This window comes from Anolis sagrei, chromosome 4 (genome assembly GCF_037176765.1).
Source record: "Anolis sagrei isolate rAnoSag1 chromosome 4, rAnoSag1.mat, whole genome shotgun sequence".
Taxonomy (NCBI): Eukaryota; Metazoa; Chordata; class Lepidosauria; order Squamata; family Dactyloidae; genus Anolis; species Anolis sagrei.
Genome location: NC_090024.1, coordinates 97,854,869 through 97,880,166, shown reverse-complemented (window position 1 = coordinate 97,880,166; position 25,298 = coordinate 97,854,869). Strand labels below are relative to the sequence as shown.

General features: G+C 38.0%; 1 protein-coding gene across 6 annotated transcripts in view; it reads right to left on the bottom strand.

Annotated features, from left to right (window-relative positions):
* The window catches only part of CDH12 (cadherin 12), an 805,590-nt gene that overhangs the window by 61,317 nt on the left and 718,975 nt on the right, over positions 1–25,298 (bottom strand). For 5 of the 6 annotated variants that reach the window (XM_060774685.2, XM_060774688.2, XM_060774686.2 and 2 more), the window contains 2 exons: positions 13,597–13,716; positions 6,626–6,793 (listed from right to left, as the gene is read on the bottom strand). In XM_060774685.2, coding sequence (XP_060630668.2) covers positions 6,626–6,793; positions 13,597–13,716 — 288 coding nt within the window. The remainder of the gene's footprint in view (positions 1–6,625; positions 6,794–13,596; positions 13,717–25,298) is intronic. The other variant, XM_067467533.1, reaches the window with a different exon arrangement.

Here is a 25,298-nt window from a genome sequence, read left to right as displayed (position 1 = left end):
CAAAAGATAACAGTTCTGACTTCTCATCCTCTCTTCAGCAATTATTTAAGCATATATTAATCTCATACAACTATCATCTTCTAAACAAACTCAAATCTTATTAAAGAATATGTTTCCACAAACATTCAACAAAGTCAAATAATATTATTAAATTTATTAATATTTAATAGTTCAATAATCGTCTTTTAACAATATATTCATTGTAAAAAGAATCTCAAGAAATAAATGTTTTCTTCTTTATCCTGAGGCAGTCTTCCCAATTTTTATGACAATGCCTTCTTTTTTTCCACCTTCTTCCCAATATATCTCATAGTAAGCAATACTGCTTCTAGCACTAGCTAAATTCTATGTACAAGAATCATTATCCATGATTTCTGAGTTATCACACACATATATGTAACTTATCACATTTTCCAAATATTCTCTTTGCTTTAATAGACCCCAGAAGCATCCTTAAAAAGATTTTTTTTTGTAAGCATGTGTTAGCCCAAAGACAGATCAAGTCAAGCCTTAATTTATCAATTGTACATATTTATATTTCACACTAGATTTTCTATTATATCTTAGCCATTGTAAAAATAAAAATAAAAGGATGAAATAATCAATCCTACAAAAATCCCTAAGCCACACAAAAACATTGGATGAGTACATTATCCCATAGTGTTTGTTCTTGGTTCTTCTTCTTACTTTAGCCTTCTGGACAAAATAATCCTTTCTCCATGCTTTTCTTTTACAGTTTCTCTAGCCTCAGAGGTTGCAATTTCTTCTCTGACAAAAAAAAATCTCATAGTCCCAACAGAATATTCCAAAACCACATACTTCTCTCTAATTTTAAATCTCTTGATCTCTGGAGGGTTCTCTAAATGTTCTTCAAGACTAAAACACAATTCTTCTTTCTTTGAGTTTGTTCATCAATAAAAAAAACTATTATTTTGGCTTGAAATTTCATATTTTTGGGATTCTCACTCCCCTGGCAAGACTATCTGACTGTTTGAACCCCAGTTTCTCCAAAGATTCTTCTCCATTTTCTTTTGTCAGCATCTGGTTTGACTCCTTTTTCATTAGTTTCACTTCTTTACATATTTCTTCAAAGATTACCTTAATTATTTAGACTTTCCAAATCTTCCTCCCAATGAACCTCCCTTCCTTTTTTAAATGTTGTCATATTTACTATCCAACATTTTGTACAGTCGAGAACTTAAATTCATGTATAGTTCTGCAAATAAGGTAGTAGTGTTATTTTGTTGTATCACAAATACAATGTATTCTTTTATCAAAGCAATAACACTTCCCACAAGAGCTCTCAGTCTTTAAAAATAATCCAATGTGATTCCATCAAAAGCGGTTCAAACTTCCCATTTTAATATTATTGTTTCCATAATCAATTAGGCAATAATTACAGCACAACCCAGCGAAGTTTTTTTTTGGTATATATAGTCTCTCTCTTCTTAATCCAGAAAGGAGGCAACTTGCTGATGTCATGATGTCACTGCAAAATTGAAGTTCTCTTTAGTTTTAATCCACAAATCCCAAATGTTAGATGAGAAAGTGATTAAAGAAAATAAGATGGAAGACTTTTTTCTCTTTGTAATTGTCCTTTTGGCAGCATGAGCATAATGGTATCTTTCCCATTGCTTCATTCTGCTGGATTGCTTATGTTTCCACAGTTGTTATGGAGGTAACAATTTTTCTGAACACTTGTAGGCAATGCATCCATCTTCCCATTATCTGGGGGAGATATTCGCCAGCTGGAACTTGCCTCTGGGCTAATGATGTTGCTGTCATTCACCTGCTAGTTGGACCTTCTTATCAGTGTTCATTGGGCTTCCCTGAGCAGGGAGTTCCAGAGCAACCACCGAGAAGGCCCGTTCTTTCATTCCCACCAACTGAGTATAAGATATAAGTTGTCTAAATCTCCCTCAAGGAAATATTGTCTCACACACAGAGAAATACTATAAAAATGCTTCCAAACTGTCAAGGGGTGGGGTGGGGTGGAGTGGGGGGGGGGATAATGCAAAAAGTCATACTACTAATAACAACATGAGTCAATACACCATAGTGGTAGGGTCAATATGTATCATTAGTATGAATAATATCATATATTGTTACATGTACACTTCCAAATATGCACTTCGACAATTGTAACTAAATATTGTCTCATGTATGTTGAATCAGCCAAGGTAAGGTAAAGAATATGAAAGTGATATGGAGTGATATGAGTATGAATTATGTAGAGCCTGTCTTCCCAAATGAGAGCCAATAGAATATTATGAGCATTACACTATCCATCTAGAGACCAGGGCTTGAATTCATGTTGTTACTACATGCAGCATATTATCTAATACCACCAGTTAAGACTAGCATTCCAACGCTAGACAGGTATTAAGTTTCCTCTGCTATTTCTGAATCTAATATATCTAAGGTAGCTTAGAGAAGTAAGTACTTAAAAAATCTAACCCCATTATTTGTGGATTAATATCCAGGGCTAATGTAGCCACACTCCTAGAACTGTATGTGTTCCTGTCTTCTAATCCTTTCAGCCCAAGTATAATAAAAAAAATGAGTTCATTATTATCTACTGTTTCAGGTACCCATGGGGATCATACTATATATTCATTTGACATGTCCAGAAGTCATGCCCAATAGCAAATACTTGCTGCATCTCTTACTTTGCAATGGGCCTTATGTCAGACTTAGGAATTAAACAATACACCTTGTATTACTTAGTGTATTATATACAGACTTTTTCATTAGAACTAGGAATGGTCCCATGGCTACAATTTCATAATTGCTGGAATCTAGAACAGCAGCAATTGAGGGGGGGGGGGGATAGAGAAAGCCATATCTATGTGTTGTAGCTTAGCTAGCTGTATTCATTATAGCAGCTTTCTGTGCTAAGTGATGAGCTACTGTGCTGTTGGAAAGGTGGCATTTTTACTGGTCAGCTTGATACTTTAACTGAAAGAATGACTATAAAGTAACAGCTAACAATTGGGGCAGAGTATGAGCAATACGTTAAATGGCCCATATAGAATACATATCAACAAAGCTGGAGATGAAACTTATCAAACTTCTGATAAAAGCAAGGGATATACAGGTTGAAATCTGAAATACTCCAAAATCCAAAATTGTCCATAAAGGTAGCTGAGATAGTGATAATGACATGTTTGCTTTCCGATAGTTCAGTATATACAAACTTTGTTTCATGCACAAAAGTATTAACAATACTATAAATAACTACTTTCAAGCTATGCATACAAAGTGCATATGAAAGTGATGAATTCCAAAATATTAGGGGGGGGGGGGCAGGGTGTCAAAATCCAAAACACTTGGATTCAACCAGAAGAAATGCCCAGCTTGTATTCCTATTCACTCCTTTCTATGTACGAGGGTGGGTCAAAAAGTAATACTGCCATTGCTCTAAATTTCTTGCTTTCGCAGTGACTGGACTATCTATGCATGATATGATAGAGGTAACCTTACTCTACATATATAGTCTTTTCTTTTTTTCCAGTTGGCTGATTTGAATTATGAATCTGGAGCTAAAAGAAAGTCATCATTGCATTTCTGGCAAAAGAAGGTTGTGCACCTAAGAAAATCCATCATTGCTTGAAGAATGTTTATGATTTGGCCCCTTCTGACTTTAACCCTGTTTGGACCTCTGAAAGATAACTACTTTATTTCAGATTCAGTGACTTGAATGATGTTAAAACAGCTTTAAAATAATGAGTCATGAAGCTAAACCCTGAATTTTTCCAAAATTGATTTAATGTCTGGGTGAAATGATAGAACAAATGTGTAAAAATTGATGGTGACTATGTTGAATGGTAGTTTTGAGTAGACAACAGTCCAGGCTATGCTCTGTAGCAAGTTTTGCTTCTGTAGGTTTATTCATAATGTTTTTTATGACAAAGGAGGCAAAACTTTTTGACCTACGCTCTTATTAAACATTGATTTTAGGATCTGATATTGCATAATTCAGGACATGGATATAAGTTTTATTTTGTGTTTGTAGAATTATTCTAGTGCAGCTGTGACCATCTTTTTTTGTTTACAAGATACTCATATAATGGGAGGCACAGCAAAAGTTCTGCTGCTTTCCCTTTAAATGTTTGCTCTGATTAATCACTCCACAATTCACTAAAGCATTCTATTACATGATTGCCACAGGCCATGCTAATTTTTAGCTTAATAATGTTCCTTCCTTGTACTAGCTAGTGCTTTGCATAATATTTCCAGCCCTATTCCCACAGAGGGTGACAGCCATAATTTGGTTTTTGTGGCATTTTATATGATAGAGGTGAAAGATGTTCAACTGTAGCATGGAACTGAACAGAAGGCCGGCTAGAAGTGCTGGCTTTTTGACAGCAAAAATGCAGCATAAGAACAATCTGTTTTATATCCACATCTTTTTGCTGGAAGTGAGTAGAGTAGAATGAACCTTGCTGTATACTCACTGAATGAAACTAAAATTGTGTGTGTGCACACTGTAGACATGTGCATTGTCAGTACTCTGTACCCTTTGCACCTGGAAACACCGGAGTCTATTAAGCTGCTGGCTTTGTTAGAAATCAATATTGGGATCCAGGTTTGAGCAAATAGCAGGAGCAGTCAAAAATATTGTTGAAGTGAAAGCAATATGACACCAAGCATCTGGCAAAATGCAGACCTCTCTGGAGGGGTCAGACATTGTACAGAATAACTAGGAAACTGGTACTTCAGAGGATCAACTATTTGGTCTTTACGGGGGCGGGAAGACCAGGCCATTAAAGACACAGAAAATGTCACCTTTCTTACTGTCAAAAAATGCTCAACAAAGGAAGGATTTCTGAAATATTTGTAGCAGGAACTTCAGAGCCAGGTTACAGATGTTCTTGATTATCGCAGAAAGTGTCATCCCTGCTATAGGCTTCCTTCACTTTTATCTGAACATTTTAGGAAAAGAATCTTCCATGGCTGTCATGTCATAGATTTTCCCTATTTGTGAATGTGACTTCAAGTTACTTGTTACTTAATGCCAATCTTGTAAATTTCCTAGGATTTTCTTAGGCAGAAAATAGTCAAAGGTGATTTTGCCAGTTGCTTCCTCTGAAATGTAGCCTACAGAACCTGATACTTACTGATGTTAATAAGTCCCATCCAAGTGCTAACAAGGACCAACCTTGCTTAACTTCCAAAAACATATATCCCTATAAATTGTCACAAATCACCTCTCATATTTCCCATCCTATGTATGTGTGCATGTATGTATGTGTTTTCAGGCTTTTTTAGAGAAAGGAGAAATACTCTAATAACCTCTGGAGGTTGAGTTCATTAGTAACAGAGACCCTTCCTTCCTTCTTTAACTCATTATTTTGAGCTATTGTTATTCCATGGTATTGTGCACGCATAAAAGGTAAACATGACAAAATGATTTTTTTTTGCTGGAGGGAGGGGGATATCTGAAAAATTCATTTGGAAGATAAGCACAACCAAATAAATGAATAGTAGGAAAAATATGCAAAATGGTACTTTATTTCAAAGAGTGTAAGAAAAAGATCTGAAATTTTGCAGAAAAACAGGAAGAATATTGATGTTATTACAGCTTTTCTTAGATGTAAATTGATATGCAGGAAGTTGGGGAAGTATCAGGGTGCTAGAGAGGTGATTGATAACAAATGGTAGGACATGCATAAGACTTCACAAGTAAGTAAAATGCCACCAATGTTATTGCGATTGTAAAGTAATATCTAGGGTAATTTTAGAAGATAATCCTTAGCAGTGCTGTTTAATGGACATGATACAGCCACACAAAACTTATAACGGATATTCTACATGGAATGGAACATAGAAGCAAGCATTGGGCTCACAGGCTCTATGGATATATGGCGCATATACGTTTTGTATGAATCTAGACATTCCTGTGTAACTAATGCTAGGTGTCATCCATGCAAATTTTTAATCTCTCTATTTCCTAAACAAGATCATCGTTATATTTATGCTGGATAGATCTGACAAGATATTGTGTTATGGTAGGAGAGAAAGAGATGCTAAAGCCTGAAATTATTTCGTCATCTTGTCACAGTCATATCAAAGCTGGGTGAAAGGTCCCCTTCTGTTTTTTAAATTGCTTTTCATTGCATTAGTTAATTATGATTTTATTCAGGGTTTTTTTTTAGTTTTAGAAACATTTATATTACACATGCATGTGCACGCATGCCTTCATACACTACAGATTCTGTTGAAGGACAGGTTTCCTGAGTTCTTGCAAAATGTTCTCCACAATCCTATTTCTATAACAGTGTGAGCTTATTACTTCTTGCTGATCATTCCAACTCACAATTGTTTCTCTATAATATTTAATGAGCTCTGATATCCTAAGTAGAAATCACTCATTTGTGTATAATGATGGCTTTGACTTGCATAATGAGTCCTGATGAAGAATACACTGGCTTGAAATGGGGTGGGAGGGAGAATAATACACTTTATACAACGAAACAGCTAAATGAGGGTTTAACAACAATCATTTTCAGTATTTTACACAATGCATCAATCAACAGCACACATTTTTACAACATTTATCACATGGATATAACAAATACATCTGGTTTAATTTTGAATTTGAATTATGTATGATTTAACTTACTCTTGGGGAATCTTGGTGGATTGTCATTGACGTCTGTGAGAGTGATGTTCACAGTAGTAGTCCCCGCCAATCCTCCGAGCTGTCCTCCCATATCCTTGGCTTGAATGAGAACCTGATATTGTTCTTTGACTTCTCTGTCCATGTTTGGCAAGGCTGTTCTTATAACACCTTTAAAGAGAAACAAAATATATTTATATGATGTTAATGTAGATTTATGAGACAGAATTGCATATAGTTTCAAAGTCTTCAGCATCTGGTGACTTCCAAATGTGTTGGACTTGGGGATGGAAACAATATTCAAAAGAGGATAGTCAAAACAAGGATTAGGGAAATACTCAAAAGGGGAAAAAAATCCAAAACACTTTTTTTTCCTCCCAAGCTTTCAGATAAATTGAGATACTATTCCAGTCTCTCCTCTAGTAATCAACTTATTTTCCTGACATGGTAATTTACTGGCTGAGAGGTCAAGTGGGCAATGGAGCATACAATGAGAATCCAATTTTGAAGACCTTGGGACATTCTTGGAGGATGAATGCATTGCCATGCACAGGATGTCAGAATGTAGACAATGGTCACACCTATGGGCCATTAACAGGACAGCAATAATAAAACACAAATTTGAGTTATGTAATAGTAAAAACTACACAACTACATTCTATGTGCTACTAGAGAACTACAACTAAATACCTATTAAAATTAACACAATGTTAAACTAACGTTGCTAGCCAAGCAAGTGCTTCTCCTGAGCCTTAATTGCAGACGATCTTGTCTGCTCAATCATTCATTATCTTCAAGGCTATGTAACCCCTTATCTTGGTCCTGCTGGACCGGATCACCGTGGGAAGGCAAAGACATCTCCACCTGGCCGTGTGGGATTTCACTCTCATTATCAGTCTCACTAACATTCCTTTCTCCTGGGAACTGACTTGCTGTTTCTCTTTCAGCAGCCCCACCGTCAGCCCTGTCTGAAACATGTACAGAAATCTGTAACCCATCCTCCTCTAGCTCAGAAGGCCCACAGAGCTCAGCTTCAGACTCAGAGTGAAGCTGAGTCACAACAATTATATAATCACACTGGCCTTCTGCAAGCTGGTCATTTGGGGAAGAATAAGGAGAAACTATTGGGAAGGCTGTGGGTGAGGGGATTGTGTATTTTTTTTAAATACACTTTAAATTGTATTTATTATATTTGAACTATATTTTAACCTAAGACTCACAGTACTATTTAATTTTGGGGTTTTTTTTTGTTATTGTTTATTTTCACTTTGTTTAAAATTGATCAGTGTGTATTATTGACTATGTTGAATCCCCTTGGGAGAAAGGTGCAGTATAAATAAAGTAAATCATCATAATCACCACCACCATCATCAAATGCCTTCATTGCTATGGCAAAAACAAAATAACTAAACACTAAACTTTCTTAAAGTTGGTCAAAGATTCTCCTCAATCAGCAGAGTCAGTTTGTCTATCTCAGATAGTTCACAAATCTTCATCAGCTATTTCACTTGTGTTGGGATAATTGGCTCCTTCCATCTCTGGGCTTCAACAATTCTTGCTGCAGTTATCATTTGCGGAGTTATTTTTTAAGTTTATATCTGGCTCAAAATGGTAAGTAAAACTTGATAATTTGATAATTCATTACATTTAGTGTAATTGTGCTATACTGCCATAATGAAATATACTGCTTTGAAATTAGATCCATCATTTTGAAGCACTTTGTATTTTCTATGCAAAAAGTATCACAACCTTGACTATACTTATTTATTATATATAAAAAAACATAATGTTGTTTTAAATATGGTTCAGTTCTTGCTAATGTTACTATATACAAAAGAAAATTCTGATCTCCCACTAAAAAATCAACTTATTTTTATGATTAGTTTTCCTTAAAAAAAGAATAACAAGTGAATAATAGTGTCTGAAAGCACTTTCATTCAATGTTTCTTTTCTTTTTGTTCCCATTTAAAAAGCTTAATAAAATGAGAAGCAGCCTCTTCAAGAGCAGGTGTTCATGTGCCCTGCCAGAAGTACTTAACCAGAACAAATAACCCCGAAGAAAAAGAGGAACCATTAAGCGTTATTTTTTTATCTTCACCCTGTCAAAGTGTATGAGACACATATATAAAAGCTTCATCCATAGATATTTTGAAATAAAACCAAAACCTGAACCTTAGAATCTAAAATGTACAGACAGTAAACAAGCAAACATGAGTCATGTTATCATGAACATGATAGGACTGTTAAGAATGCTATTCTAGACTGTGCCATTATAATGTCTAGATCAAGAAAACTAAGAGTAACACTTTATTCTATTTTGGCCAGACCTCAACTGCATTTCCCTTTAAGATGTCCCAGTGTGGCCCAACTCCATCACACAGACCTCCGGATGTTGGCAGACTATCAATCTCCCTTCAAACTCCATCAACATTTTTAGTAGTTCATGACAGTTGCCAAATTTAATCCAGAGCCATCATCGCTGGCCATGATGAGGTTCTCCGGATGTGGGCACCATTCTCAAAAACTGATTCATACATACATACAAACATTAATTCATACATATTTTCACTTTTATTTATATAGATAAATGACATGGGGGGGGGGGAGAAAATTGAGGCCCAAGACATGGAGGAGAAAACTGAGGCAAGAAGATATTAGGAGTCTGTCCAGATCCATAAGCATCCTGAGATGGATTCTATTAATCGATATCTCACTCCTTAATTGATATCTCACTCCTAAAACCGACTAGAAGCATAGACAAGTCCTCCACTACCGAATCATCATTTCCACACCCATAATACAAAATGAGGCCAAGTATGTGCCTGGCAGCACAAGTAAGGCCAGATATCAATTGCAATAAACCCATTGATTTGATGATATATATGAAATTATGAGCCATTCCCTACTGGACAGTCTCAGCCTGGAAATTGAAGTTCCCTAGACCAGGGGTTCTCAAACAAGGGCTCTGAGGGTGATAGTGAGGGGCTCCATGGTGCCATACTGCTTCCCTCTACCTCCTCAGAAATGCAGGGAAATTAAAATTTGGAGCTTCTGGAAATAGAAACAGAAGCAGCGTCCTCCTGGGGCATATACAATTTCTTTCTCCAGCCCTCACTGCCCAGACTCCCCCTTTCATTGCTTCCAAGGTCCTACCGTTGTTGTTGTTGCTGTTGTTGTTGTTATTGATATTACTACTACTACTTCTACAAAGGCTGGATGGCCATCTGTTGGGGGTACTTTGATTGTGTTTCCCCTTCTTGGCTTAAGGGGATTGGACTGGATGGCCTCTGAGGTTTCTGCTATTTTATTGTTGTTGTTGTTGTTGTTGTTGTTGTTGTTACAAAGGGTGAGTAGCCATCTGTTAGAGGTGCTTTGATTGTGTTTTTTTCTGCATGGCAGAAGTGGGTTGAACAGGATAGCTCCTGAGGTCTTCCACTGAAATACTTTTAAGGTTATGTTGCTTAAAATTGTTCTTCATTTTAAATATGGTATTGGTGTTTCTTTCCAACCACCCTTTTTTGTTTTTGTTTTTTTTTCTAATGTGTGAAGCAGTTCACACAAACATTCTCCATACATCTGCCACTGGCCTGGTTAATGTTTGATAATATAATATAATATAATATAATATAATATAATATAATATAATATAATATAAAATTTTATTGAGTCTTTATGAGAAACATTTACTTCAAAAATGGCTCCACGGCTGAAATAGTTTGAGAACCCCTGCCCTAGACTATGATCCAGTTGTACTCCAATATAATCCTGAGACCATTTCAGAAAGCTCAGGAAAGCTAAGTGGGGAGTAAACCTCTAAATTCATCCCAACCAACCATCTTCAGGTACATAATTCAAACCCAAATACTGGAGGATAGAATACTTGGTCAGTGGAATAGAATCCTGGAAGACCACTCCAATACCCACTCCCTGTCCATCAAATCTAGCTTGCTTTTGTACAAAGAACTGTGTTGGATAAAGTTAAAAGTGGTTAACTCTTCTAGCCTCATTCAGCAATGTGATAAATGATAAACTGGATCAGTTTGTATCATGTTAAAAACTAAATACTTAATTATTTCCTCATTCCTCCAGCTAAGAGATTGGGAGAAAGACAGTGAGGCATAGGGGGAAATCCTCTGAGAGATTGGTGGTATGGTAAGGAAAGAAAACGGGAAAACCTGCTGAGAGATCGGGAGTAATGCAGCAAAGGAAAGGAGAAACTAGCCAAGAGATTGGGAGTTAAACAGCAGAATAAAAAGGGAAAGGGGCTGAGAGATCTGGGTGAAGCTTTATGGCTCCTCGCTTGCTCCCTGCTGGCTTCCCTCCCACTCTCTCAGCCACTGCTGTCACTCTTGATCCTCTTTTAAGAACAACAAGGACTGTGAATCTGAGATGCTGGCAATTCTAAGAAGCACTCCAATTTTTAGCCTTGATTGTTTTGAGGAAAAGTGTACCTTAGAATCGATGAAATACAGTAATAGAAAACACACACACACACTACACTTTCATGCCTTTGCATTGTCAGCAAGATCTAATTAAATAATAATATTGAAAGAAGGTGGTTTTTAACTCTCAGCCACTGGTGGTGGAGAAAATCATTCTAATGTCAAAAACAGAGCTACTGATTCACACATGTGATGTAATCTTTTGTTAAGAATAGGGTGATTTTGACAAAGGACATGACCTCAAGAGAGCCCGTGCTGACAGTATTATGTTGTTTCCACCTTTATTCATTGATTAGCCAGGAAGTGAGGTCCTTTAATACTCCATTTGACATTCAAGCAGTGACTTGCTGGGGGAAAAGAATTCCATTTGCAAAAGGGTGGCTGTCAGACAGCTCTTCCTATATTGCATTCAAGACACACAATTGACAGCATTTAGTGTGGAACATTTTGGTTAAGTCATTGAATTATTAAAAACAGAAGCAAGAATGGCATTTCAGAATACAGAATGGACAAAGTTTGTAATTATCATAACTGACTGTACTCTTGTCCCAAGAGCATTTCTGGCTGTTTATGAATCATTTTCCCACTGTATGCACACAACTACTGAGCTCCAAATAGCAGTTTGGTATTGATAATTGCTTCCTGCCCACTGATCTAACTGCTTTACCTAAACAAGTGAATGTGTGAGACTGGGTGTAACATAGTCAGGATATTTTAACATAAATAAAATTTCATATGCAAATGATTCTTGTGCATTTTATTCAATTCAGACTTTTGCACAATTGCTACCCTTTAAGAATCTGTCTGAAGAAAAAATTGCATCCATTTAATAAATTAAAAATGCAGTAAAATTAGAACATTATCATGTTCTCCTCCATCTCCAAATCCATGCAAATGAACCTACTCCCAATGTTTTGAGACTAATGAGTCAACCTCAGAATTTATTAACTACACTAAGGGTGCTGGTACAGCTGTACCAGGAGCTCCAACTTTATTTTCTTTCTGTTATCTGTTTGCAGTCATAGGGCAGGCCACCTGTCCATCATAGTTAAGCTTTGGTTCCGCCCCTTGTTCAGGGCTTTGGGAAGGAAAGGAGCCATTTTTGGGCAGTCTCACATAAGGAAGCTAAACTATAGGACGTAGACCAGCTTGTCCCATAGAAAAGCTTCTTTTCTCAAGAACATCCGGGGAAACAGAAACAGAAATTCCAGGGGAAAGGTCCCAAGGCTGTGGCTGAGAGCTCACAGCCTCTCAGCCTCACAGCAATCAGAGGGAAACAGCCCTGAAGTTTTCAAAGAATTCTCGGAGGGAGGACTTACAGATCCACTGAACCCCAGCTGAAATATCTACAAACCTCGGCTGGTAGGTCTACTCGATACCCAGATGCATTTGGAACCAGTAGTAGGACCCTCACCAATGAGGCATAGATAGTAAACAGCCTGGGAGAGGTTAAATAGGGGTTTTTTTTTCTTACAGAGAAAGTACAGTTAATCAAAGTCAGATACCAGTCCATTGAGGACTAGACTAAGAAAGCCTTGAAGTGTTGTTTGAACCATTGAAGATTTGTTGTTTGTTCCATAATAAAGACTTTGTTGTATCATTAAAGACTCTAAAGACCATCACTTCAGAAAAATCCCTGAGAATCTCTCTTTGAGGCCCCCTGGCTTCCCTCTGGGTTTAAAGTATATGTCCTATAAAAAAGACAGCTGTTACAGGCCCAGCGTGCGACGGAACACTAAGAAATCACCATTTTCATAACTGCTTCTCTCTCTCTCTCTCTCTCTCTCCCTGTCTCTAAAATGTCATAACTGACTCCCCAGGTTAATATATTAGAGATAGTATTTTTAAAAAATCATCTATATCAGATAAAAGTATTTGCTCAGGGAATCCTTTTCTGGGCATTTAGGGGACAGATAACAAGAAGAAATGAATCTGTTTTCCCCTATGAAACCCACAAGAAATTACACATGTTTAGGATTTCAACTGGAATCATCAGAGTCTCCAACAAATATTTGCCATCTCTTATTTACTATAAAGCAGCTGTCAGTAATATACAGAGTGTTCCATTCAATTGATCAAGTTAATAAATTAATTTGGGACCATTAATCAGAATTCCACAGGTACTGTTCAGACTGGCAAATTATGTGTGCAATGTGTCACTCATGTGACATTCAGCCGTTGCAACATCCCCTTCCTCAAAATGTTTTGAGGTAGGAGTTGGCTTTTTATTATTTATGTTTTTATTTTGGATCATTTAAAGTGGGGTTAAAATTATCACAACTGTGCTACAACCACCTGGGAGTAATTTCCATGGTTTCCCATATGGAACAGTGCCTGTAGGCAGAGTAAGTCAGTACTCACACTAATGCAAAAAGGGGGCTACCTGCTGCTTTTCCATCTGCAAGCATCACATTTATAAATGTCACTTCCTTTTCTCTGATCAGACGAAGATTGTCCAGGTGGGTATCTAATCAGCTTGATATTTGAAAAAGTGGAAAGCAATAACATTCTCACTGACAATATGTTCATTACCTGTCTTGGGATCAATGGAGAAATATGGCTGTCCCTGAAGAATACTGTAAACCACTCTGGCACTGTTTCCATATGTCGGGTCATCAGCATCTGTTGCTTTGACCTGCAGCACATATGCCCCTAAGAGAAGATTAGATACAGAAAAACAAAACAGCTGAATTTAGCATAATATATATTTATTGTCTATTGTATAACTTCATTCTTGCATGTCTAATTTTCTTTTAGATAAAGTATAATGTATTGATTATAACCACAGTCTACTTTTTTTTGTCATTGAAAATCTCAAGGTGACAAACATACTTTTAACAACAAGGAGTGGGCTCCATGATTTCCCCCCTCCACTCTCTCAACTAAGATACAAAATGACCAATTGTTGGTGGATAATGAAGGCACAGGATCCACATGGATCAATGATGTCTGCTTAGAATGCAGCTCATTATAATTTCTTGATATTCCTTACTTTGGGATAAGGTTGGTAAATTTGTGATCCTCCATAAGTTATTGAATTAAAACTCCCACCAACCAAAAACAATTGACTCTAAGGGCTATATTGGTATTGCTGCCTAATAATATTTGCAGCTGGCACAGCAATGTTTTGGGGATTAGAATATGCTAAGCATAAGCTGCTTTATAGCCACATGACTTCTTTCTCAGCAATACTGTGCTAAATATCAAAACATAGAGTCAGTATTCAACATCTTTCAGGTCATTTGCATGCCCTTTGTGGGATTGGCTTTAAATTGAATGTTCTTGAGATGAACCAAGTTCTTCTTCACCCAAAAAAGTTCTTCATTAGCTCATTCTGATACAATTTAACTCTCAAAGTTGCTACCAACAACAGCCCTTCTCATCTCCCCACAATCTTTGTTTAGGTGGAAGAGTTGGATTATTTAGGATTGATATCATGATGCAATGGGACAGCTCCCAATTTCAATTGAACAAATTTACAAGAGAATGGTTCAAGAGACTAAATGCAACATCTAGAATATGAATTTGAACCCAGCTCTCATATGCTCATGACACCACACTGTTAACAAATGGGGAAACCTTGTGATCAGTTATTTTGGGTGCAGTGTAAGAAGAGATATTCAGGACCTCTGACATTGTTCACTTGTACATCTTTGGCACCTTCCTACTATAAAATGAGAGCAACTCTGTATTAAGTGCCTTTTTCAAATGTGAAAATCTGAGGATCCTTCCCTCCCTCCCTCTCTTTCTCTCTCTCAAGTGATTGCTCTAAAAATGTAATACTTGCAACAGTAATATTGCCAAATATAGCAATCTGTCACCTTTTCTAAAAAATGACCTATCCTTATTTCTCTATTCCAGCAAAATCAATCACCATTCATTTGCCTTGCCCTCACCTTTTCTTTGCCTTTTTTCCTCTTGAACGTATGACAGAAGAGATTTAGGCTTTACTGTATTGGAATTCACATCAGGAAGGCTTTAGAGACTCCAAATGCATTTTCCTGACCTGTCACTGGCAGTTTTAGTGAAGGCTTATAACTGTGAGAGTATATGGGACATACATAAAAAGATATGTGCTGACACTGCCTATGGTTGTGTGTGTGTGTGTGTAGATGGAACTATTACCAGCAATAAATTCAGAAGATTTACTTCTAAAGCTTGATTTCAATGAGTAATGTGAGGAAGAAGGAGTTGACCTAGGGAGGACCTTTGTTTCTTAATATTACATTTGTGCCTGGACTGCCCCTGGTAATCTATGTTTGCATTCTTCATCAATTTTTCAGCTGTTAAAAATGGAGGGACATCCTCATTTGTTGTTTCTGCAGTCTTGAAAGTGTAGTGAATATATATATCTCCTCTTACCTTCATGTGTCAGTCTTTACATAAATCACACAGCCATTCTTCACTATAATTGATGAAGAATGGCAGGTTAAGATATTACGTGCATAGATGTTTTATATACGCTAAAGTAAAATACTTGAGGTGGGCTGAGGCCTTTTTCTGTATACATCCATTTAGCAGTTAAATGCATGTTTGGAAGCACACATATATAAAAAGCCAGTGAGAATATTTGAAAATCAGTAGTGAAAGTTATGAAGCAAAATGAGAATCTAAATGGAAATGCCAAATTCAAACTTCCTATTCTGTGTAAAGTCTCCCCTTAATACAAATCTAGCTCCTATTCCATGCAAAAGCAATCTGTTATGTAAATCAGATAAGGACAGATGAAGACTGTAGGCTGGATGTGGAAATAGCATCTGACCCATAGGTCAGAAGTTCTCCATTCCATGTGTAATAATACTGAACTAAATGGATCCATACATCACAAGTCAGTTTCTCTCTATGCTTCCTAACACTAAAGATCTAAATATACAAATAAAAATTTGTTTGCCTTCAGTTGCTTACAGTGTTAGGCATAATTACTGAAATGTAGTTCCTACTGAGTAAAATGGAACATGCTCTTTAAGTAGGGACAAATAGATATGAATTTTTTCGATACCTTGTGGATTAAATGAAATGTTTCCACAGAGACAGTGACACAAGTTTTGAACTAAGCCTTGAATGTTCATATCAGGTTTTGTGACTCATTAATCTAGCCAAGGAGTTCGTTTATGGGATCCAGGGGATGGCTAGTGCACAATAGTAAGCCAAAATGTTCACTATCAGTCTAGATTGTTATACCAGCAATGCTCCTTCTGGCAAGCATATCCAGATGACTTTTTCATTTTAAAATATGAATTTTGTTTTTAGTATTTATTGTTTTATATGCATACTCTTTTAACTAGCATTGCAAGTCCATTGTGTTGATCTGCTCTATTCTGATGTTGTTCCCCATCTTGAGCCATAAGCATTGGTAAGAACTTATGGGGCATAATCACCATCTTGAATTTTGCTGAGAAACATACCAAGCATGCCCTGGAGTGTTGTAATAAAGTAGTTGTATGCTCCCTGGACCAGACCAACTACATTATCACACCAGGACTTTAAAGTAGCCATCCCCACATTTCTGCTGCCTGCAGGATTCTGGGAAATGTAGTTTGGGGTGACGTTTTTGAATTGTAAGCTACAGAGGCCCTCATGTTCCCAAACAACATTTCCTAGAATTCTGCAGGTGGCAGAAATGTGGGGCTTCCCACTTGAAAGCCCTGGCATAATGTAGCAAGTTAATAATCTGACATCAGTTGTTTACATCAGCGAATGTTTCTGAACCTTCTTCAAATGCAGCCCAATATCTTACAGTGATGTAAATAGGATGGGCCTGATAGATGTATGGCCATGGACAAGCCAGGTGCTTCTAGGAATTTATACAGTTGTCACACAAGTTTTAATTGTCTAAAGCAGCAGTTCTCAAACAGTACTCCACGGAGCTCTTAGGGTTCCGCGAAGGACAGTCAGGGGCTCCATGGGGCCCCTGCCACCCTGCTCCTCGTGCATATGAAGAATGTGGCCTGTGGAGCACCTCACTGCTGCTATGCAGCCTACGGGGCCTCCCCAAAGCAAGTGGTCTGGACAGAAGCCCCACTGCTTCTGTCACCATGGCCTGTAAAAAACAAAGTACAATCAAGTACTGAATGTCTTCCTAATCTTTAGTTTGGATTGCTACAAAAATAAAACTGCTTATATGACTGTACAATTTCTGCTATCTTTTCATACTGTTTTCCTTCAAAATGCAAATCAATACCAGGAAGATCAGATGAATCTTCTTGCAATCTTCTTTGCGTGACAGAATGGGGTAGGACTGGATGGCCCCTGGGGTTGCACTTGCTATTGTTTTTGTTGTTGTTATTGTTATTATTGTTGTTGCTATTATTATTATTATTATTACTACTACTACTACTACTACTACTACTACTACAAAGGGTAGGTGGGTATCTGTTTGGATGCTTTGATTGTGCTTTTCCTGCATGGCGGAATAAATTTGGACTGGATGGTCATTGGGGTGGCTATTCTTATTATTTCAAAGGATGGATATCCATCTTTTGGGGGGTGCTTTACTCTGGAAGTAGACAAGGTGATAGAGTTGGGCCCGGGGGGGGGGGCAGCTGAGCAAATGTAACATCCACACACAGATAGCTGCAGTCAAGCAGGTTTTCATGATAAAAACTAGGTTAGTATACTTATCCAGAATCAAGTCCAGGATAGACGCTGCTGTTTCATTCACTGACCTGGTATTCACCTCAGTGGCAAGAAACACCTCACAGTTTAATCTAATATAACAACTGTGATCATACCTAGAAATTGATAGGCTGGCCACACTTGATTGACCCTTTTTACAAATCAGCCCTATCCAAGGCATTCCCTTTGCTTTACAGTATCCTATGCAGGTCAGGATTAGCTTACTTAAGAAACTGCCTTCTCCCATAAAAAAAAACTTTCCTGGACCTTACATTCTTAAGGGAGCTGCTGTGCTTATCATACATCAGCTTAACTGGACCCATTTGACTATGATACAGATAAATATTTCTGTGTTGTGGTTCCCACCATCTACAACAGTCTTATCATTGAAATTAAGTGGGTGTCAATGTTGGATGTTCATTATTTAGGCATAATTTGTTGGCAGACATAATAGCAACTTTTCAGACCTGTCAGCTGTTAATCCTAGAAGTCCCACCAGCACACTTCACAGTCTTTATTTATTTATTTATTTAGCAATCAATTTTATATACCACCACTCCCCGAAGGCTCAGAGTGGTTTACACTATACATATATGATACATTACATTTAAAATCAAAGAAAAATTTTGATCAGCAAGATTTAAATTCCAGCCTAAATAAGTAAGTTTTACAAACTCTACGAAAAGATAGTAAGTCTCGGAGAGCTCGTGTTTCCGCTGTCAAGGCATTCCACAGGTAAGGAGCCGCCACCATGAATGCTCTACGCCTAGTAGACATCAGATGAAAGGTCCTAAAACTGGGAACTTCAAGGAGATTCTGATCGTCTGAATGGAGTGATCTCGGGGGTTGGTAGGGGGTGAGGCGGTCCCTCAGGTACTCCAGCCCCAGGCCATATAAGACCTTAAAGGTAAGAATCAGCACTTTGAAGGTAATCCGGTGTTCAATCGGCAACCAGTGCAGTTGCTGCAAGATTTGAGTGATATGACACCTCGCTGGGATCCCTGCGAGAATCCGGGCAGCAGCATTTTTCACTAGTTTAAATTTCTGGATCACCGATAAAGGTAGGCCTATGTAAAGGGTGTTACAGTAGTCCAACCTTGAGATGACCGTAGCCTGGATCACCGTGGCCAGGTCATCCCTGGACAGATAGGGAACCAGATGCCTAGCCTGACGCAGATGGAAAAATGCAACTCTGCTAGCAGTGGAGGCCCGGGCCTCCATCGTCAGCAGAGGGTCTAAAAGGACTCCCAAACTCTTGAAAGGTAGCATCCATTCAACAGGAAGAAAAGGAAAGTAAACTATATTGCCAGTTAACATGAAGGACCAATGATTCAGCTAAACAACACATGGAGTTGATCTATGCTGTGAATCAAAACTGCTCAACTTAGCCTTGAATCATATTCACCAAAGTGACAGTTTGTTCCAAATTTTCCCCAAAATCCTGTTTAAACCATGGGTCCATGTAAACAGCTAGTCTAGCTCTGAGACCAAACTGGCCACAACTTTTTATACAGCCATCATGTATTCCCTGGTCCTAGGGATGTGGGATGAGTCTCACATCCCACCTATTCTCCCACCTATTCTCCTTAACACAACAACCAATTGACTAAAGATGGGAGGAGGGAAAGAAGGGGGTGATTCCTCTCCATCTGCATTGCTCTGGTGCCAACATCACTAAACCATGCTGGGGACAATCCAGTGTTTGCCACTCTAGATTAGCCTTGGGGTAAGTGGTAGGTGTAGATCCTCCCATTTGATCTGCTGGCCATGCAAACAACTCTAGATCACCATCATCATTCATAGCTCATGTAGATGGCCCATAAACACACACACACACTCTTAAAAATGTTTTTAAAATTCCTTTTAAAACACCAAGAATCATTTTTTTGTACCCATCTGTCATGATGAATCAAGCCCGACTTGATTTTTCTTTTAAAAAACAGTGAATAAAGAAGGCTGAATGGAATCCCACATAACAAATTGCATGTTCATGCATTTTCTTAATTTGTATTTGATATAAATTATGTATGTATTTATAAATATTCCATGTTAGTTTTTCTTACTTTTATTTTTAATATAGATGAGTACCGTTGATTATTTATGTATTTACAAGACTCCCTAGAAGTATACATAGTTCCTTAGCCAGCTTAACATTTACTGGAGTTATTTATCTGAAAAAAACAAGGTCACACAAAATACAGCTAATAGGCTACTGTATACCCAAAATGTATATAAAAGACATTCAGGGATGGAGCAGCAATCTCATAATAACTAATAATAATGTAGCGAAAAGAAGCACAACTCCCAATTAGCAAATAATACACCCACGGGAGTTTAGGAAACAATGAAAACTTTATTTATTCTCTTTATTTATTTATTGAGTTTATATCCTTCCTTTCGCTCAACATGAGATTCTAATAGTGATTGGTCATTTTGCATTTTCAGATTCAAGCTTGTCGGTTTTTATGACTGAAAGTGGGTTGAACTGCAGAAGTCTTAAGAGAAAAAAAAATCCAAGTAAGATTTCTTCAAGCCAGTTTGGCTGAGGGATATGAGATTTTTGATAACCTCGCTATACTAGGATGCTGTTCCCATGACAAATATACTAACACCTGAGATACTCAAATAGATCAGCTAAAATGGGTAGTTGGGCAGTAGACAAGTTGGAGTTGAGATGTGATTGAAATGGGTAGCATAGACAAGAAGCGTAATTTCACTATAGCACCAATTTACACTCCACCATTTTCCATATATTATTCATACAGAGAGCTGTTATTCAGATGATGATGTACACATTTACAGGGATGTATTTTCCTGGCTTTATGATGTACCATGCAGAGCTCATAATAGGCAATTTGGTGGAAATACTGTATTTACTTGATTCTAATGCTCACCTTTATTTGACTAAATTACCTTCCCTAAATTAGTGTGCATGTTAAATTTGTATAATATGATAAAAAATTGGGTTTTGTGGTTTTGAAAATTGAGGTGTGCATTCAGTGGTGCATTAGACTCAAGTAAATATGGTATGGGGAAAGTCTGTTTGTCCCCCAACCCCGGAAATAATCAGACCACACAACATAGTTAGGTTTAAATAAGGGCAACTTTATTAATTGTTACCTATTTCAATTTAACTGTTTTGAAGTAACCAGAACTTAGTGGGGCAAAGTCAAGATAGCACCTTTGCCGAGCCTAATCTTTAGCTATGTGGGGCGAAACTTTGTATCCCATGTAATCTTAATACGGGTAGCCTCTTAAAGTAATGTAATTTGAAACTTCATTCAGATAACCAAGCCCAGACTCTCCCCCTCACCCCATTCCTAGGCCATTTTTTCCCCTCACCTAGCCATAGAGAACTTCAGGTGAGTGTTTTCTTCAATGGCCTATCAGTCCTGAGGGGGGGATGCCTAGGGACTATATTAACTATTTAACTTATTAAACTATTTTCCGTGGTAACCTATTTATAACCACACCATCCCAATTTGCCCCTAACAGTATAGGGTAGGCGAAAAACCCTCCTAGAACGTAGGAGGGAAAAAATCCTACCCGGCCCCCTAATGGCAACCATTATATAGGGAGGGTGTGGTGGGTCGAAGGTCAGCTTCAGAATGAAGGATGGGGGCAGGCCAGGCCAACAGACTGGCTCCACCCCCAAATAAGTAGTTCCAGCCGGAACTATTTCTTTTTATTCAGGGGAGGGGGACAAACTTCTCTCCCTTCCAGTGTGCAGATAAGGGAAAGGTTATTTCTTGGGAAACATATGTGAATCTGTACATATTACCACAACTGCCACATTCCTTCATAAGTGGTCTGTTTTAGAAGGACTTGAGATACAAAACCTAATCCCAAACTCCATTTTATCAGTTGTGGGTGCCAAGAAAAAGCACTCAACACAGGTAAACTAAAGAAAGGAAGAACACATAATTGTGAAGAGAAATTGTCTCTGTGATTTCACATGCTTACTATACACAAAGAATTTGTCTTGCTTAAACTATAATATCCCAATGTTTCTATCTTTGCCATAATAAAGAAATAAAGTAATGGGGGGAAAAGAGAGGAAAGTCACTTTCTCACACAGAGAGGCATTCAATCCTATAAACAAGTTACCACTGTAACTGTTGCATTTTTTTCCTTTCAGGAGTGACTTGAGAAACTGCAAGTCACTTCTGGTGTGAGAGAATTGACCATCTGCTAGGACATTGCCCAGGGGACACCCGGATATTTTGATGTTTTACCATCCTTGAGGGAGGCTTCTCTCATGCCCCCATATGGGGAGCTGGAGCTGATAGAGGGAGCTCATCTGTGCTCTCCCTGGATTTGAACCTGTTGGTCTTCAGTCCTGTCAGCACAAGGGTTTAACCCACTGCACCACCAGGGGCTCCTAACTGTCAGCACATCTGCTTTTCAGGATCATAAGTCATGGTGACAAAGAAGATAGCAGGAGAAACTGAGACACTCATGTGATACCAAATTGTCTTCTCTCCCATACCTTAAAAAACAAATAATGAAAATAAAAGATACATCACATTAATAGACCCTTCTGCCAGAGCCACTAAGCAGTCAAAAGCTTAAACAAAATATTTCTATCTTTATACCAATTTTATAGCCTTCCAAATTTTCTGCAAATATAATTCTTAAAAGACAGAAAAAAACATCTTAAGAAAATAACCATGGGTGAAGCTAGGATATAGTAAAAAATTTTTTCCAGAAAAGTCATTTAGTGCAGTGAAACCCTACAGGACTATACTCCTCTAGTATATAGTTGGAGAAATCTCATTTTTAAAAGGTCCTCACCTGTTAAAAACAATAATAAACTAACACCATCAGGAAGAAGTCTAGTGTAAAATCTGTCGCTTTGATGTGATGATGACTGCTTTTTAACATACATTTTTGGTTGTGGACACAGTTATTTGCATCACACAACCATATAGTAAGGGATATTTGACCACACATCATTGAGTGGTGATAAAATGCTTGATAGTTTGTGGAAGAAAGTAGATATCCAAAGTGAGCTATGATCCTAAAGTAATATTAAAGAGAACTATATAATGCTTCAAGCGAGCCCTCTGGAATTCAAATTGAGATTATATTTGGAACTTTTACATTCAGACATCTCAATATGACTTTCTTGGCACTGCCACGTTGACAGCTGCCTTTTTGCTATGCAGCAGGTTGAACAACCTGGTTCACTGCCATTCTAGATGGAGCAGTAAAAACCAGACAAACTCTGTGCCAGTTACAGATATAACTGCAATATGTACTATGTTTAGATTACTATATTTGAGGCTTCATTATAAAAGAGCTGGAAAGGAAGGGAAAACATCCTCCTGCCCCCAATCTGAAAGGAAGCAACAGCTTCAAAGAAAACGTTTCAACACAATTCTGTGTAGTGTTGGATGGATTGTCACACTTAGTTTGAAAGGTGAGAAGGGAAAGAGACTGATGCCTGGCATTTGAACATTAATGAAGCTAGGCTGTTATAATGCCATTCATAACCATCAGCTGCTTGTCTTTCTAAACTGGTGCCATCATTTGAATGCCAGGCAGAACAAGAGTGCAGCCATGTAAAACCTATTTGAATATCAACACACACTTGAATGGTCACACTGCCTCCACACTTTTAGCATGTGGAGAAAACATTTTTACATAGTGGAACACATTGCACTCAGATGTCAACATGACAAAAAGTTTGAAGAGTAATTCGCCAAAAAATTATGACAGGCAAAGTTTCCAACAAACTGCATTTCTCATATGTGAAACTTCCATATGCAGGGGGAATTATAAGACTCAGTGATGGTTTTGCTGATCTTTAAAAGAGGTCAAAGAAAACCAAGGTGTGAAGGAAATGGAATTCATTTCCAAATGAGCCATACATAACAAGTAAGGTGACACTCCTAATTGGTTTAATTAACTGCTGGTGTGAGAATGCCATGTGTATTACCAAATGCATGCAATAATTTCTAACTAGAGTTACTCCAGAAATTGAGCCTAAATGGGTCACTTGAAGTACATAATGATTGTGTGCTGAGTGGCGAGTTTCAGAAATTATGTTTGGTCAGGATCTTTAGGTAAACCAATGTGATTCACACTTCCTAAGTTTATACATAACTTGTATTTGGATACTTTTCTGACTTTTCTGGGATATTTCTTAAGTTAGTAAAAAAATGATTGTCTCGCTTTCCATCACAGATGCAAAGTCCTGTTTAATGTAGTTTCTTGTTTGTGCCCTAGAGGTAGGAGATTTGGAGGAGGGAAGGGTATCTCTGCCAAAGATTAAAGAGGCTGTATTGTCGAAGGCTTTCATGGCTGGAATCACTGGGTTGTTGTAGGTTTTTCAGGCTATATGGGCATGTTCTAGAGCAGTAGTTCCCAACCTGTGGGTCCCCAGGTGTTTTGGCCTATAACTCCCAGAAATTCCACTCATTTTACCAGCTGTTAGGATTTCTGGGTGTTGAAGGCTAAAACATCTGGGGACCCACAGGTTGAGAAGCACTGTTCTAGAGGCATTCTCTCCTAACTTTTCACCTGCATCTATGGCAAGCATCCTCCGAGGTAGTCAGGTCTGGTGGAACTAGGAAAATTGGGTTTATATCTGTGGAATGACCAGGGTGAGACAAAGAACTGTTGTCTGCTGGAGCTAGGTGTGAATGTTTCAACTGACCACCTTGATTAGCATTTGATGGCCTGGCAGTTTGTTAGTGCCTGAGGGAATTAGCTGTCCTTGTGTTACATCCCAGTTCTGGAAACAAGACCATAAGATTAAATCCACCACACTGGACTATGGAAAAAACAATCCTCTTTATTGATGAAAAATGGTTACAAAAGAAAGGTAAATGCAAAGTCAAAATGCCACGGTAGAAACACAGCAGTCAGGAAAATCTCTGAACTTGAGCAAAATTCCAATCCACAATACAAAAACCAGGAACCTGTTAGCATATCACTAACCGTACTTGAAAACTAGAAGCCTCTGGGAATGCAGGCCATGGAACACAGGAAATCTGCCAAAGTACTGCCTCAGTCTAAATCGATGCTTGATCTAGCTAGACAGCTGGGGAGAGGCCCCTTAAACTAAATAAACTATTTCTTGAAACGGCTCCAGACTTTGAAGCCTCCCTCTCCCGTAATCTATTTGACCTTCGTAGAAACTGCGATTCACTCCTGTTCTTCCAGATCTGTTCTCTTCGGTCTTCATTAGCAAACCCAGGTGTGAGTCCCTCTGGAGAGCTATCACTACTTGATTCCAAAACATTCTGATCAGGAAGTTCACTTTCCCAGCCACTGGCCTCATAATCAACAGTTTCAATGCCATCAGGGAAAGATACATGTTCAGATGCCAGTTGCATCAGGAAAAACAATTAAAGAATCAGGTTCAGGTTTTGGTTAGCACGGAGGCTGAACCCCAACACCTTGATTGTTTCCTCTCTGTTGTTTTGCTGTTGTAATTTTAGAGGTTTTTTTTAATATTGGTAGCCAGATTTTGTTCATTTTCATGGTTTTCTCCTTTCTGTTGCAATTGTCCACGTGCTTATGGATTTCAATGGCTTCTCTGTGTAGTCTGACATGGTGGTTGTTAGAGTGGTTCAGCACTTCTGTGTTCTCAAATAGTAATATGATGTGTC